Here is a 16,570-nt window from a genome sequence, read left to right as displayed (position 1 = left end):
TTTGCTTCGTATACAACGAACGAATATGGATACAATTGCATTTCCCGGCTCCTTAAACAGTGGACAGCATGCAAATTATTCTAATATATGATTATTTAAATGGGATCCTGTGCCTCCACTCCAAGGATCCCTGCCTCGCTCGACCCCTTAATTTATCTCAACTCAATTAAGTTCTTTCTTTCCCGCTTTTCAGATACGGCTTTTTACGCACCTTGAGGGCAAAGAATTTCCCAGGGAGAACGTTCTCTCGATTTCTTTTGTTTCCTTTTGTTCTGCCATTGGAAAAACCTTTGACAGAAAATTGCAAAGACAGAATTATCACCCTAAGTGGTTCAGACTAAATTATAATTTGTTTAACGACGTGACTGATGTTCGTGGCTCAGAGGTCACCTCCATTCTCGGAGGATTGGGAGATTATAACTGAAGAATGGTTCTTCCTGCAAAACCGCATGAAAAGATGTCTCCTACACAACGTCTCGCGTATCTGTGCATTGGCAGATCGCAGGGAGCCTCGCGGAGAGGAACAGGTAGTCGGGCTTCCTTTGGTTCAGGCGCGTAGAACAGATGGCAGGCCAACCGAAACTGACTATTTTCACAGCAGCAAAACAATTCGAACATGTTTGTGCGCATTTAGACGTGTCTGACTGACACCAGAACGCTGCCAGCTTCCACACGGCTTTGAGGCAGATTTGAGGAAAAAAAACTAGAAACAGACAAACACATATTTTACTTCCTAAAGTGACTTTTAAAATAAAAAAAACTCTGGCTGCGCTTTAAAGTAGCAGTGAATGAATAATGAATGCGTCTCCCCAGAGAGCCGTCTTGTCATTTCAGAAAGCAGTTTTCACACGGGCTTGTGCTGGAAAATGCCTCTCTTCTGCAGAATAAGACAGGCTGTAATATCTTCTGACTAAGAGAAAACCACTTTGCTGTCAAATAACTGGTGTTTAGTTAATATTGACTTTTTTTTAACCATTACATGCACTCTCTAAAAAAATATATAAACCGACTGCTTATGAAAGCGATCATTGGAAAATGCTTTTGAAACTGTAATATATCTGGTTTGGGAACCATCCCTTATTTCTGTGGTTCCCAAACAACACATAGACGCACACATTTGTAGTCAGTGGTTGCTTTCGAAATCTCCCGCACAGATGCCACTAACAGCCGGGGGGGGCGGGGGGGGAAGAGGGCAAAGCTGTAAAAAGTGGGCAGAGTGAGCCGTCGGTCCAGGAGTGAGCAGTGACTGATCTGCGGGCAGGGAGGTGTTGAGCGCCTAACGCGTTGCGTGACCTTCAGCTCCTCCGGCAGGGCTCGGAGCACTCATCCGCCCAGCTGCAACCCAATACCTAGGAGACATTAAAATGGAGAACCTGCAGCCTCCAAGTCTCCGTCCGTATGTGCAGCGCTTGATTACCGAGCGCCGGCTCCCGGGATTATGCCTGACAGATTCACAGCTCAGACCCTGGACGGATTGAGCGTCTCAGCTCAGATAAAGTCAACCCTGCTGGCCCAGCATTCGGGCTCTGATTAACTCCACTGTCAGGGGGAGCAAACCATTCATTAGCATTTAAAAACAAAATCGCCCTCCCGATGGCGGCAAAGAGGGCATCATTTTCACCGGCCTGGTGATCGAGGGAGCTATATTACATCCTGATTAATGCAACTGCTTTTAATTGTCCTCTGATTCATGTCCCCTTCATAACCTGCAACTACTTCAGCACATCTTATGTGGAAACGCTGACCATTCACTGCTCGTTAGCTAAACGGCACATTTAAAGGGTATTTTTTTTGTATGTCTTATCAGTGTTGTGTTTACAAAAACACATTCAACGCTGTACTTGAATATTATCACAGTCAAGATCCTTCCTTTCAGTAAGTGTCTGCTGCACCTCTTTAAGTGTGAAAGGATGAGGTTTGACCGGAAACATTCACACAGACTCAGAGGAGAGAGAAGTGTTATATCGGTCCTGCAGAATGAATGACACCCTGCTGAGAAACCTACATTGTACCAAATATTATCCTGCACACAGGTATAAAGCATCACATTTCTAATACAAGTTAAAAACTACTTAAAATACAACAAATTATGAATAGATCTGAAAAAAATACATTGTGTTAAGGGGAATGTCCACGTTTACAGAAACTGGAAATCATTGGCAGTCTTCCGAACTAAGGATCATCTCGGTTCACACTTCAATTCTGCCCCAGTAAATTACATTCCCAGTAAATGTCAGATGTTTTCACATTTAATCCTGAACCAGGTGCCCAGCTGTTGTGCATATCCAATTTAGGGTTTTTGTAATATTTATCCACAACAAACACAAAATATAAAATCGCTTCTTGTCTCAGTTTCCCAATTCTTATCATTGTCATTATCACACTTTAGACCTTGCTTTAGAAATGGACAATCAAAATTAGTGTTTGTTTTTGTACATTTTTGGCACAGTTCCTAAAAAAAAGTGCTTAACTTTTTTCACAGAAAAACCAACAGTCACAATTCAATCTTGTACAAAAACGTAAACACAACTTCAGAGAGTAGCATATGATCCTGCTCACACGTGTTACACAACTCAAACAAATCACCGCTGGCCCTGACTGACTCTGGGTGCAGGCAGGACACAGACGAGGGGTCAGATTAGGTCGAGCTGTTGCAATCCCACTTTATTGACATTAAACAGAGAGGCCCGCTCAGCCGACAGCTCCCAGGCAGCGCTACGCCTCTCACAGCGGCGCTTCTGCATGTTCCCACTCGCTGCTTCACTGGGACACCCTCACCCTCTCAGACAACAAGCGAACGCACAACAGTACCTGTGTGGGCGGAGAGTGGCGAGTGCGGCCGGGGCAGCGCGGGGGACTGGCCGCTTCCAATCAGGCTCTTTCTGTTACTCGTCCTACAGCTGGGAGACAAACAGAGGCAGCTGGTCAGTTCAACAATGCTCAGAAACATGCACACACAAACGCTCCTAAAACTCGCTAGTACCATTCAAATTCAGAGAAGTTAGTTTTTTCGCGACCCCCTCCACCCCAGCCCTGTGAAAAGCCCCATTTGGTGTGGGACCTAATTTCTTATCTGTAATAACCAGGCTCAAATGCCGCCCGTGGGAAATCTCGCAGCTCTGTGTTTATCATTTTTATGCCACGCTGGTTAAAATGGCACTCTGTTCTTGACACGCTGAATGGCATGTTTTCCACCCCACCACGAGGACAAAACATGGTTTATAGTGCTGCTCAGACCGGAGCACCGCTCTGCTGTGGCGTGCGCTGACCTAATCTCCCGCCCGAGTGATTAGTTATACCTGTATGATGAAGTAGTCATTGAGAGAGAGAAAGAGAGGGAGGGAGAAAGAGAGAGGGAGGGAGAGAGACGAAATCTGGTACACTTTAGTTTGTTGTGCGTTAACAGAAAAGGGAACCAGTGGCAGCACAGTTTTTCGGTGCATTTGCTCAAAAATAAAATAAAAACAGACTTCTCTGTTACACAACGTTCAATATCAGTATTTAGCATGTTCCTGCTCCACGGGAAACCACAAAACCCTCGACTGCCAGGTAACGACTGCAATCACACGTGGCACTTATAGTCCTGTCATCATGATGGATTAAACCCCGACTCCAATGAGGTGACCCTGCTCTTAAATCACCACGAGAATTATGAATTACCACGTGTCAACTTACAGTGACTAAACAGGTTTATAAACACGGGCAGAAGTCGTCTCCAGATGCAGAGGGCAGGGGAATGAGGCAACCTTCTTGGCTCGCTGCTGCAGTTCAGGATAAATAATTAAACGCCATGGAATTGGCGATTGTAGGGAACGTAATGGGTTGGTTTTACATGAATAAATAAACACGGATAGACAACTGTTCTCAGCATGCTTGTTGGTTCTTGAGGCAACCATTTCATTACCGCTTTTGCATCGCTTAATTAACGAGGACAGTCTTAAACCTCCCGTATGCCCCTTAAGTACTGAGTCAGATGAGGGGGTGGGGGGGAGGCCAAGTGGAAGTACAAAGTCAATAAATTCAGTAACAGAAAGTGAAGGTAGAAATTGGGTCAATAGTTTAGGGTACGATTGACACCAGAGGATCCAATAACAACCCCCTTCTAGGAGCCCATATTACTCTCTCTTCTGACATCTTTCAAGCCCACGTGGAAGAGGTTTTATCATTAGAAAGCCACTGAAGCAGTGCGTCACTTCACTAACTACAGAGGCCATACTCATGATGAGAACATGCCTGGCTTTTGTTAGAAACACATGCCTTTCTGTGTCCCTGAGGTCTCTCTTTAGGCCCTGACATGGACACACAACCCCAGCAGAACGATGTCACTGAGCCCCGCTGACGTATGAATCACAGATCTGTACGAGCAGCATCGAAAACGGATCCCTTTTCTTCACTCGAAAGTCGAAGATACATAAATCGTTGGGTCATGTAACTGAGACTGAACGCAAACACTCGCCCCCTATGAATGAGGAAGCAAAACACAGAGACAGAAAGTCAATATCGTTTTTTTCTTGATAACAGCGTCGTACTAATTCAAGTAGGCTGATTGTAGATCGTAATCTTCCCTGACAAAACTGGCATTGAGCAGCCACTGTGCTGTACTGTGTGGAGATGAGGGGCTGGTTCCCCTCACGAGTGCGTAGACACACAACAACAACATCCACAAGTGCGTAGACGCATTAATACGTCGTTGAATAGAAGCAGTGGGTATAAAAGCCATTATTTTAGACAGGCAATTTCTCTCCAATCATTTCTTAGGGGAACACTACACTAAAAGCCAACAAACAAACAAAAATACAAAATCCCGAAGGGTTTATTGTGCAGTGAGTGGACCTATATTATACCTATATTGACAGACTTAAGGATGCACATAATATTGCTTCCTCTCCCGATCTGTCACACGGCAGCCAACTAAAGGAGGTTTTATTTTTTGTCTCCTTCCAAAAATACAAGAAAATAACACAAATAGATATATATTCATAACCTATTTATTGCACCAGTCCTTCAGTAAAGCAGTACACTCACTGAATGCGCATTATAATCTCTTACCGGTCACCTGTCCTTCTCCACAGCCTGCGCCACTTTGCGTTTCCCGCGCTGTGCATTGTCTCGAGTACCGCCAATCTGGAATAGCGCACTTTGGCAGCTCAACCGAGACGCCGCATCCCCTGGAATTATGCGACTGACGCCTGCCGTACTCAGTGAAGGATGTCTGGCAGGGACAACCACATCCTGCAAAGCCAGTGAGACTGCGGCTCTCTGAAGGGCCACGGCGTGTTTTAATAACATGTTCGCAAAACAGACCCTCTTATTTCTCAAACGCTGCACGGGAGAAACACAACAATAACACAAAGCAGTGCGTTCACACACACCGCTGTGAGTAAGGGCTCTGTCCACCACCTCTGAGCACAACGTCAGAGTTGTTGAGGAATGAGTAACCTGATGAGGAACTGATAAAGCACAATATTGTGTCTAAGGCGTCATTCAGGAGTCTTCACTCGTGACTGAGCTGGCAGGTCCTGTTATAGAGGAATACGTCACTTGTTTTCTGTTCATATCGTCTTTAAACAAAAGGACTTGCAAACATACAGAAGTCATCTCCCCCCCAAGCACACAGAGTGACTGCAGATAAAGACAGGATCATGCCAAAAGGAGGAAAGACCCTTAAACTATGTAACCAAGATGCAACCCTCCTGCAGACTCCACAGTCCACTCCAGTATAAAACTTATACCCATATTATAATCCCTCATCTCCAGTGACCTAGGAAATCAATACTGTTTGCGCAGCCCGACGCAGGTGTGTAATTTAAGACTTCCTGCTCCTTGCACACTTTGTGGATGACTCCCTTTGGCTATTATTTGTGTACTTTGATGCCGCCCCGCCCCGGAGATCAGACCTCATCTGAGGGATCAGCACTAAACCGGACAGAGAGCCGAAGGCAATCCCAGACCTACCGACGACAAACGGGAAGACCTGTATTCACGCTATGTTTTCCTCCGAGTTGTCATAAAAGAAGGGTGGGATTAAGGAAAGATGAGCGTTAAATCAGATGGGAGGTCCCTGACACACATCAACAGAAGTCACAATGGTCTGACTCAAAAGTTATAAGAAGCCGGGCAGAAAAGACGTGCATTAACTCCGATTTCAGCCTCTCGACTGTGTATCAGAACCTGCGTAATATGGGTTTAATTTCTTCTTGCTCATTAATTCATGCTGTGAAAATCAATCGTGACTCCGCGGGGCTGTGCAATATCTATACAACATCTTGTGCCGCTCATTTGCAAAATAAAGACTACCAGTTTGAGCTAGTGTCTTTTAGCCTAAACTGAGTCTATCTTGAGCAGTTAATTAAAATAATCATACCAAAACAAAAGAACTATGCATCAGGATTGCAATCGCAGCCAATCAAACCTTGGATAAAAACAATTATAGAGTACACTTTCTGCAAAACATACCAGCTACAACTAAGCGTGTGGGATTGAGTTACACACGACAAGACCGCAGGAACAACTGTGCGTCTCTGTGCAATGCCTTGTCCCCTGTTGTGTATGTGTGTGTCTCCCGCACACCTGATGGGGATCATTCAAGAACAGAAGGATTAATTTCTTGGATCGCTAACTTATTAGCTACCAAAAGAGATCAACTGGTCAAACGGCCTCCTCGTTTGTAACTTTCAAGTTGGTGTGATCCGCTAACAGCTTTAGAAACATGACAAATGAGCGGACGTGAGAGGAAGCAACCGGGCCCCTGATCTTGATCCAAAGACCTGTCTCTGCCAGGTACCAGAGGATCAGCTTTATTAATTTCACATCGATTTATTAATGATGTTTTTAAGTGTATAACATTTTTTAAACTGTCTCAGAAATTGCGCAGAACTTCATAGTCCAACTGTCATGCGGAGGGATTAGTGTGACTAATGATCTGGTGAAGTCCATTCCCAGCAGCCCAGAAAAGTACATATTTGGCAACGCACATTATAACTCATACAGGAGACGAGTGGGAAATAAACAGGGGGTGAGAAATGAATGCCAGGTCAATAAATTATGTTAACCCGAGTTTCAGAGAAAGCCGAGTCATTAACGCTGCGTTGCGTCACTGATCCTGTCTCTCAGAGTCCAACGGGCTTCGCAGCAGCGCGGTACAGGTGTGAGCCGAGGCTGTCCTTTTGCCCGAGCGCGGCCGCAATCAATCCATCGTCTGCAGTTTTCTGGAGCGTTCTCTCTGTGACCCTGCCAAGCACACAGATGGCTTTCCAGAGCCCTTGTCATTTGGACCTTCGTGTCCCTCTGATGAAGATCGATGGTCCCTTGGCGACACACAACCTGCCCTTAAGCTTCAACTTATTCCAGAAGGTGGGCGTCTCCGCAGAGCCACACCGCAGCCATAAAAGACCAGAGTCACAGAGTGTGTCAATATGACCGGGACATGCTTGGAAAGGAGCACATGGAAAAGTCCTGTATAAAACTAAATCCTGAATGTGGATTTTGCTGAAAGGTGCCTCTGAAACCACTGTATGAACTGATACAAGAAAGAACATCTTGCTCTGAACTCCGTGTTATCCGATGCAGTGCCTGGCTGTGTGAAAGTCTCCATGAGGCTTTAAATGTTCAGAACGAATTACTGCACTTACTCCCCTCTCTGGTGCCATATGAGAGAGAGACAGAGCGAGAGAGGAAATGCGCGTGTTTAATGAGCGCCTGTCACTGCATATAAATCGGCCGTCCACCTTCTTAAAATGAGCATAATTATAATCAGATCGTGCTCTCTCTTTACCAGGCGACGATGCAGACTGTTAATGTGCTGATCAAGATCAAACTAGAGCCCCTAATCTGGAGTTCTGGCTAAATCCCAAAAAATGGATGACGTGCGGAGAACGATGCCTTTTGACACTGACAGGAATGCAGGGTTAAGCCACGATTGGTATCGCTAACTATAGACGCTATACCTTTCCGACAGGCTTGGACATATTTTCGGTGTTGAAATCTGATCCCAATCTGGGAGTCTGTCTCCTGAAAAGCTGTGATTGCAGGTGAAGCACAGACTTAATAAAATGCACTATGGATGGTCGTTTTAAATAGTAAATAGTATTGTGTCTCAGCGATTCAGTCTCTAATGTCCAGTAGCTACTAGAGGTATCGGTGATGCACGGTAATATTTATGATTGATTTGAGTTCCTGCTTTACAAGAAATTCAAATATAAATGTCTTATATATATTGTTTATATGTGTGGACTAATACATTAAACAGAGGAGGTCAAATTTGTCTTGTTTTCTTGAAAATCAGTAACATCATTACCACAAAAATGGGAAACTAGTATTTTTAAAAGAAAAACAAGAGACCATTGACTACTGGAGTCTCGTCACATAATGTGCAGGTGAATCACTCAAACTGCAGGAAGTTGTCTGAGATCTATGACATCAGCAGCTATCATGTGTCAGCAAATGGTATCATTAAAAAGGAAGGAGAACACCAACTGATGCACACCAGAACCACAAAAAGGGGATCATCAGCCACAGCAATAGCTGCAGAAGACATCTCTCCAAACGTGTGACACTCCACTCACAAACTAGAATCACATGAGAACAACTGGTGTGGGATCTAGCCATTTTATATATTTATCCCTATACATAGGTGGCAAGTGGCAGCTTTATCAGGTTCCTAGTTTTACATTAATATAATATTTGCTACAGAATCATCTCAACAATAATCGTGGAATCGAAAGCTACCTACTGTCCCAGAAAAACCAAGATCCTTCAAGGACAACCATCACAACCATTGAGACAATCAGCCCAGATGTGGCCTCAGTTCTAAAAGGACAGTGCGTCTGCCAGATGTGTTAATTGTGTCCTAATTATGCCCTGCAGTACAGCGTGAGATCGTTACAGCGGTATTTCAGAGTGATGGGAAGGCGTCAGACTGTTATCGGAGCTTCTTGCTGTATCCTGAGGGCAGATTTTGTGACTCACTGAGTCAATCCCTCTCAGACTCGAGAGCGCTGCGAATCTGGGCTTTTTTTATGGTTGGTGTCAGCGACTTTGTTCATAATCTCTTCTAGCAGAAAAGGTGGCGGATTTGTGAAGTGGTGCCATCACAGTTTTAAGAGGCTGATCAAATCACCCCAAGACCCACCGGGGGGCCCCGTCCCACGAGCAGTGTACGGCACAAAAAACGCCAGGATTCAACAACCAGATACCTGCCCAGTCCTCATTCTTTATTATTTATTTGTTTGTTTTGAACACCTGCTTCTGTGTGGGAGGCATTGGCTCTACTTCATAATATCACAGAGACGTTTGATGACCACAAAGTGTGCCGGACCTACTCTGGTAGTTGGCCGACTCCCCAGACCGTCCCCAGATTCTGTATTCACTTTAGAAATCTCTATTATCTTGCACCCCCACGCTGAGACAGACTCACACTGAGGGGTGGAGGGAAGGTCATTTAAAAAACCATCAGGTGCCGGCGAGAGTGAAGTCATCCATAAAATTAGAAAGATGGAAAAAATGATTGTTTCGACACCGATCCTCATTGTCATTCACAGTAATGAAGACAGATGACCGGTTACCCCTGGATCGAGCTCCGTTTATGGCCATTTAATCAGGACGTATGAGCGAGGGACCAAGGTTGTGCGTATAAAATGTAATGCATAAAAAACAACCATTCCCATTCCCAGAGAGACGGAACATACACAGCCACCGTGTGTCAGCAAAAACTGGGTATTGTGCTGAGGTGCGTCTGTGCCAATTCAAAACCTGATATGGGAACAATGCAGACCCATTAGCAAGAATAAAACTCACTTACACGCCCCTTGAGGTAAGAAGTAAAGCACAAAATACAGCCCTTCAATTTGAATCGATAATCTGGTGCAGTAAAATGCACACCTGTTCAGCTGCACGATTCCTCTGCACGATTAGCAGTGATTGATGACCGCAAGGGGATTTTGAGATTGCTCTCCATTTACTTTATTTTCTATAATTCAAGGTGCCGCAGCCACAGCGCAATAAGGCTTTGATTCAGACTTCTCACTTTGCAAAAAAAAAATACTGTTTACTTGACTTGTTGCATCTTAAATCCTTTATTTAAGTGTCTGCTGTAAACTCGTGATCAAACGCAATCTCCTGTAATGACGAGCGTAAATTAAACGCTACAAACGCACAACCCGAGCAAACCGCAAAGAGGGGGTTGCTTTATTACGAAATCTGTGCAACGCTGCACGCTGAAGCTGCGGAGCTAATGACAGCTTGATCTTTACGTGTTTATCACCTCGTATTTTTACACAATAAATCTAAATCTAACCGTGTTTTCTGACTTAAATCGTAAAACTTCAGTAACGACGAAAATAAACCCAGATTTATGACACTCCATCAATGATGCACTAAAGAGTATCCATTTACCACCAAAGCATTGGGTTATAGCAATAATTACAGCTGGTTTGAGCTTGACTGTGTGTTCCAGCTGCTGACAGACAACAGCAGCCCCATCGCTGCTCCTTTTAAATCGTTTATGAGAAAACCGATAACGTGACACTGTCTATAAAGTGTAGAGACTGCATAAGTAGCACATTTACAATCAGGCAGCTGCCTCACTTCATAAAAAAAGACCTACAGTCCAACTCTGACATTCAGGACCACAGCGAGGAGCTCACAGGGAACTTACATCTCCTACTAAAAGTATCTTCCTGCCGTCCATGTTATTTAATCAGGAATGCTTCCACATTTGAAGTGCTCTGGGTCGTTTGCCCTTGAGCCCAGTGCTGTGACCTTTTTTATTTTTTCCCACTACTGAATTTCGACTTCACACATAAAATACAATTTCCATCAGATGAGAAAACGCACAGAAAGGTCTGTCACTAGCAGAGCAGAGTGTTCAAAATGCACCCTGCACTCGGAGTTGGGATTTAGATTACGATGCTTGCAGCGGTTGCATCTACACATCACTGACAGAAAATGGGTTCAGAGGAGTGCTTAAAGGAGTAGAAAACCTCTTCTCTTGCCTCTTCCTTCTGTTCTTTCCTGCAGGCAGATCTTGAGAGGTTTGGAGTCTGATTCACGTTTTGTGGTTTTATCCCCGGTTTAGGCTGTGATTTGGCATGCAAAATCACTATTCCATTAAACCAGCTACAGGAAAATTACCTCAAAGCTGCGAGACGCGTATAAACAAATAAAACCAGGACAAAAGTTTCCAAAAAGACTTCCCAAATCTTGCAGAGAAAATATGAAGTCTATACATGGTCAATCAGCTAAACATCTCCATTCTTAGGAAAGGTCTTTTGAGTTTTTTGAGAAAGTTGACTTTCACTGCCAGCAGCCTACAGAGACGCACGTTTTTCAAGAGTTTTTACTGGAATTGGCTGTTAACAACAACTCCAGAGAAACGCACACAGTCCAGAGAACAGGATATGTGCAAGCAGAGACGATATATTGTACTCCTGAAATACTGTAATTCTGTGTGCGTTGTCAGCTGGGAATACAGTATACTGGATGAACATACTGGCAAATGTCAAGAGTAAAAGGAGTTTAAAAACAAAAGACCCACACTAATTACTTATTTTTGTCCACACAGAAAAGACAGAACTGCTGCTTTTGTTGAAAAAACAACTAAGAAGAAATGCAAAGAACTTAGAGGAAAACTACTCAAGCTTCAGTTGATGCCAATCTCTAAAATACTTCTCACACTGCATTAAACATTCATCCTAATAGCAGTTATTCTGTTTACATATGAATTACGTCAAAGAGGATAAAGTTTAAAGAAGACTATTTATAAACCATACATTAATCCGGATTAAGTCAATCTAGCCACCATACTGTGCACTACATCTCTGAATGTATACTCCGACTGCAGCCTCCGTTTCTGCACTGTTAGGAAGCATCGATTAAGCAGGTCTTAATTATCCCATCAGATGACAAATGGGAAGAAAGAGACGCCCGCTGAAGCACCGCTGTGGAGTGGAGTGGAAGAAGAACTCAACACTCGCAGATTAACGCATAAAACAGTGAAAACGCATTTACTGCCTGAACGCAGCTGCGTCTGGTAAAGTCTCACTTGATTTAATCAATAACGCACCCTGGTTCAGAAGGCTGGAGCTGCCATGCCTGATAGGTGTACACACACACACACACACACACACACACACACACACACACACACACACACACACACACACACACACACACACACCACCTTGCATGTGGACTTCATGAGTCAATTAAAAACTTGGTCATATAATTTCTTTAGCCTGAGTGACTCTGAAGACGACGGATCATTGTTAATTGTCTTGAAAGAATCTGTTTAAATGGAAAAGTACTAGGAGGCCTGGGGCAAACATGATAACAGATATTTATAACGTATTAAGCAGTAGGCAGAAACACCATGTCAGAGCACCGGGCTGAGAACTGGAACAGCTCCAGCCCAGACGCAATCAACACTGCCTGGGTCTGCTGATGCAGTCCTGCGAGCTACAGTAGTGCCCGTAATGTCAGTGTTGTTTAAGGGCCTGATATACTCCACAGAGTTGTAACACCTTGTGCTGCGGTCCTCACAGTGCGCTGACCTTCACAGTCATCATCACCTCAAGCTGTGCATCGAGGGGTTGCCGTTAGTTGAAAGAACAGAAACTCAACAGTATTACAGATCCTACAACTTCATTGTGAATAAGAATTCAATCTTCCTTTATCTGATAGGGGGTGTTTTAGTTTTATTTACTTATCTCCAGCATTAAACAAACCGTTAAAAAAAAAGTTGCACATTTTGAAAAATAGGGTTTAGACAACTGTCACTTATTGTTAAATATTGAGAAAAGAGAACCCGGTATTTGTACACCAGTAAAATATGCAGTAAAGGTTCTGGAACTGAAATGGAGGCCTGCGCTTTCTTTACAGAAACCCCACAGATCAGCAGCGTTCGCGCACCACTAGTTGAGTTATTATGTATGTGCTCAGACACGGGGCCTGCTGGGAAACTCTTTAACAATTAGGATGCGTCTGATACTGCATCACGATCTCAGCTACACCATCCACAAAGCAGAAGCGGGGGTCAGTAGTGTCAATGCCATTGTTACCTCTGTGCCCCACACCACGATGTCTGCCTATAAAGCGCCGTCGTTAACATAGTCACACAAGATGACAGAAACACAAATGTGCCGTCGGTGAAGCCGGGGAGCCCCAAGGACGGAGCCCACTGTCCCCAGGCTTCAGGGTCACGGCACTGGCATGTCAGGAGTAGAGACGCACTGGGTCGAGTCCACATCCCACACTGGCATGCGCGGTTCAGCCGATTTCCACTGCCAACAACGGCAGGAATTCCCGACGGAGCAACGGATGTTTACAGCCGAGGTCAATGGGACGCGTGTGTCTTATGAATACTTTATAAATAACCGCAGGAGGGAGAAGCTGTGCAGCAAGCAATCAGCTAATGTTGCTCACCACCAAGCCAGCCAGGTGTTTATTTACAGTTTATGACAGACAAGCAAGAGCAGCTTCTGAAGAAGATAAGCTATTAAAAGATATTAAAGGTTTATTATTTTTATTACTACTAAGAACTAATATTAACAATTACTCATCATTTAACTTGGTATCAACATGCTTTTGTTTTTATAAATCATGCTGAAATCTCTACAGCGATTACCATATAGACTGAACCTCCTCTATCAAGAACAGTGAAAGTAACCTGTCTTTTCCAAAAGCACGTACTGGAAGACTCATTAAATCAGTTGTGCATTTTAAACTCCCCTCGCTGACACACAGTTAAGAGAGATCTGTAGCTTAAGTTTTGTCCTGTCAGGTGCATACTGACCACAATAGAGTTGAGAACCCTTTAAGCACAACATTAACTGGCTGACCTCGGTGAATGCCCGAGAGGAATAATATACAACAGAATCTTTGTTAGTCGTTTTAATTCTTTATATCCGTACCACAGCGGTCAGCACCCTTCTTGACTTTAAGGAAATCATTTCACCATGTATCAGATCAACAGCATGAGCGTTATCTCAACAACTCACTGGAGGAAACCCTGAGGTCAGCCTGCTTTTACTTTCAAAACTAAATGACGTTCTGTGGTCGGATGATCGAGATGACTCTTGCGCTGCTGTGAAGCACAGGCTGGATCCTGGGGGCACCATCAGCAAGACCAGGTAAGACTCAGTGCCATCCAGGCCTGCTGTGTGATGAAGCGGGTCACACGGGGGATTAAAGATGAAAGCAGGTAGAGAATCATCCCCACTGGCTTCTGCATGCTTATAATGCAAGTGATCGGGGTTGTTGTATTTAAGACAGAGGCCCGTGGGTTTGATGTGCATGGAAAGGCTTCCTTTATCTTTAACAAACCCATGAACAAGACAGTCTGCTGATCTCAGGCTCAAAGATACCAGATACTCCACGGCTTTGCCAACTGAAAGTGCAGTTTTTTTTTGTTTTTTTTTTGTTTGTTTTTTAAAAACAATCATCCTTTGTTTAAATGGGCAGGACGGTACATGCTGGATAATAATTAAATGTCTGGTCTGAGACAAAAGTTTGACCTCAATGAATGAAAAGGCAACACGGCAACCAGATGCACACGGATTCCTGATCAATCTTCTCCAAATCCACGTTCAGAAACGTCACACAAGAGAGAGATGGCACAGTTATAATTATAATAACACTAGACACAACAAAAAACTGCTACATTAGGCTTCATACAGACTGTTTAAACCATTACCTTTTAGACCGGCGCAGTCTTGTTCCTGAGAGGAAATGAGGCATAGAAAAGTTGGAGAGGACTGTCCAGAAGCTCGAGTCCGACATGGTCCTAACGTCATGCCCACCCGGGGTCTGGCGGGTTTATAGGGAATGAAACACCTCCAGTGTGTAGCAATGGCACCGTCTCTCCCCTCACAGCAGCCACACAGACACTCGATCTGCCAGCGCACATCTGCCCCCAGCTGCAGCGCACGGCTCTCCGAGGGGCACCGCGTCCTTCACTGTCCTGGAAGGGCTTGTGGTGAACACACTCTCTGTGGTGATCCACCTGCACTAATCGTTGACTCGAATTCCTCCTCCTGCGCTGCGAGGGAAGCTGTATCTCTGGGGCTGCTGCTGCCAAACACACTCCACAACATCTCACAGGCAGCTACCACTTCTCCTCCTGCAGGGGGGCGGACTCGGAGCGGCACTGCATCGGCGGCGGCAGACTCGCTGTCAGAGAGGCTTACGCAATCGCTTCCTCTTTCCTCTGCCCCCTTCCCCCTATTAAACACTGCATTTAAAATGTAAATGTCGTACTTTCTCTTGTGTCGTCTATACACCACTCCTGCCCACCCCCCCCGCAAGAGAGAGAGAGTCCCGTCTGCCCAGCTTCAGGAGTGTTCATAGTAATTCAAGCACCTTTGATCTCTCTCGCTCTCTCTCTCTCTCCTCCCTCTCCCTCTCTCATGCTTAAAGTGAACCAAAGATTTAAAGTGACCTACAAGGGAGACGGGGGGGAAAAAAGAAAGGACACATACACACAAACACACACATAGACACACTCAGTGAGAGAGAGACACACACATACAGACACACAAATATGCATACAGACACACTCAATGAGAGACACACAAATACACACAGAAAAAGTTTGATATCCCCTAACGAGGCAGTTGTTAAATGATCCGTCCTAATGCCCCATCTGCTGTTAAGCAAAGACAGCAGCAGGAGCCGCCTGTGGGAGCGGGAGCAAGCGACAACACGCTTCCCCCTCGGATCGCAGGCAGGGCGGGGGGGAGGGGGGCAGTGATGTCACTGCAGCACTGACAATGTGCCTGAGCATCTGCACACCTGAAGGGCACACCTGGGTGAGTGGCGTTGAGAAAAACACTTGCAAACTCATAACTGTGGCCCTAATGTGAACAAGACACACTTGGGGTTGTGTAGTTAGGGACAACACACCCTCACACATCACAGCACGCTGCGGCACAGGAGGACAGGGGGACAGCGTTTAAAAACACTGCAGACCGACTCACAGGCCGTGACCTTAAAGACCATCTCTGGGACAGAAGGCAACAGGAAAAGGCGGCCGACGTGGCTCAGCAGATACAATCTCGGTGGCACAGGCTATTCAAAGGGACTTAAATAATATTCAGTTGTGGGCCGAAACCTGGCAGATGAAATTCAATGTGGACAAGTGCAAGGTATTACATGCAGGTAACAAAAATGTCCACTATAATTACACTATGGGAGGAATAGAACTAGATGAAGTAACGCATGAGAAAGACCTAGGAGTCTATGTGGACTCCTCACTTTCTCCATCCAAACAGTGTGGGTAAGCAATAAAAAAGGCAAACACAATGTTAGGGTATATTGTCAAAAGTGTAGAATTGAGAACAAGGGCAGTGATGTTCAGACTGTACAATGCGCTAGTTAGAGCTCATCTGGATACTGGGGACAGTTCTGGGCTCCACACTTCAAGAAAGATATCGCTGCTCTAGAGGCAGTTCAGAGGAGAGCAACCAGACTTATTCCAGGTCTGAAGGGAAAGTCCTACTGAGAGACTGAGGAACTGAACCTTTTCACCCTGGAACAGAGGAGACTATGTGGGGACTTGATCCAAGTCTTCAAAATC

General features: G+C 44.9%; 1 protein-coding gene across 8 annotated transcripts in view; it reads right to left on the bottom strand.

The window, feature by feature from the left end:
• The window catches only part of mast4 (microtubule associated serine/threonine kinase family member 4), a 129,868-nt gene that overhangs the window by 28,734 nt on the left and 84,564 nt on the right, over positions 1 to 16,570 (bottom strand). For 6 of the 8 annotated variants that reach the window (XM_066711561.1, XM_066711562.1, XM_066711563.1 and 3 more), the window contains one exon: positions 2,812 to 2,900. In XM_066711561.1, the coding sequence (XP_066567658.1) occupies positions 2,812 to 2,900 (89 nt within the window). Of the gene's footprint in view, positions 1 to 2,811; positions 2,901 to 14,689; positions 15,245 to 16,570 lie in introns of those variants that run through there. The other 2 variants (XM_066711567.1, XM_066711569.1) reach the window with 2 other exon arrangements.

Source organism: Amia ocellicauda, chromosome 8 (genome assembly GCF_036373705.1).
Source record: "Amia ocellicauda isolate fAmiCal2 chromosome 8, fAmiCal2.hap1, whole genome shotgun sequence".
Taxonomy (NCBI): Eukaryota; Metazoa; Chordata; class Actinopteri; order Amiiformes; family Amiidae; genus Amia; species Amia ocellicauda.
Note: the sequence above shows the minus strand (reverse complement) of the source record. Positions and strands in the feature narration are given on the sequence as shown.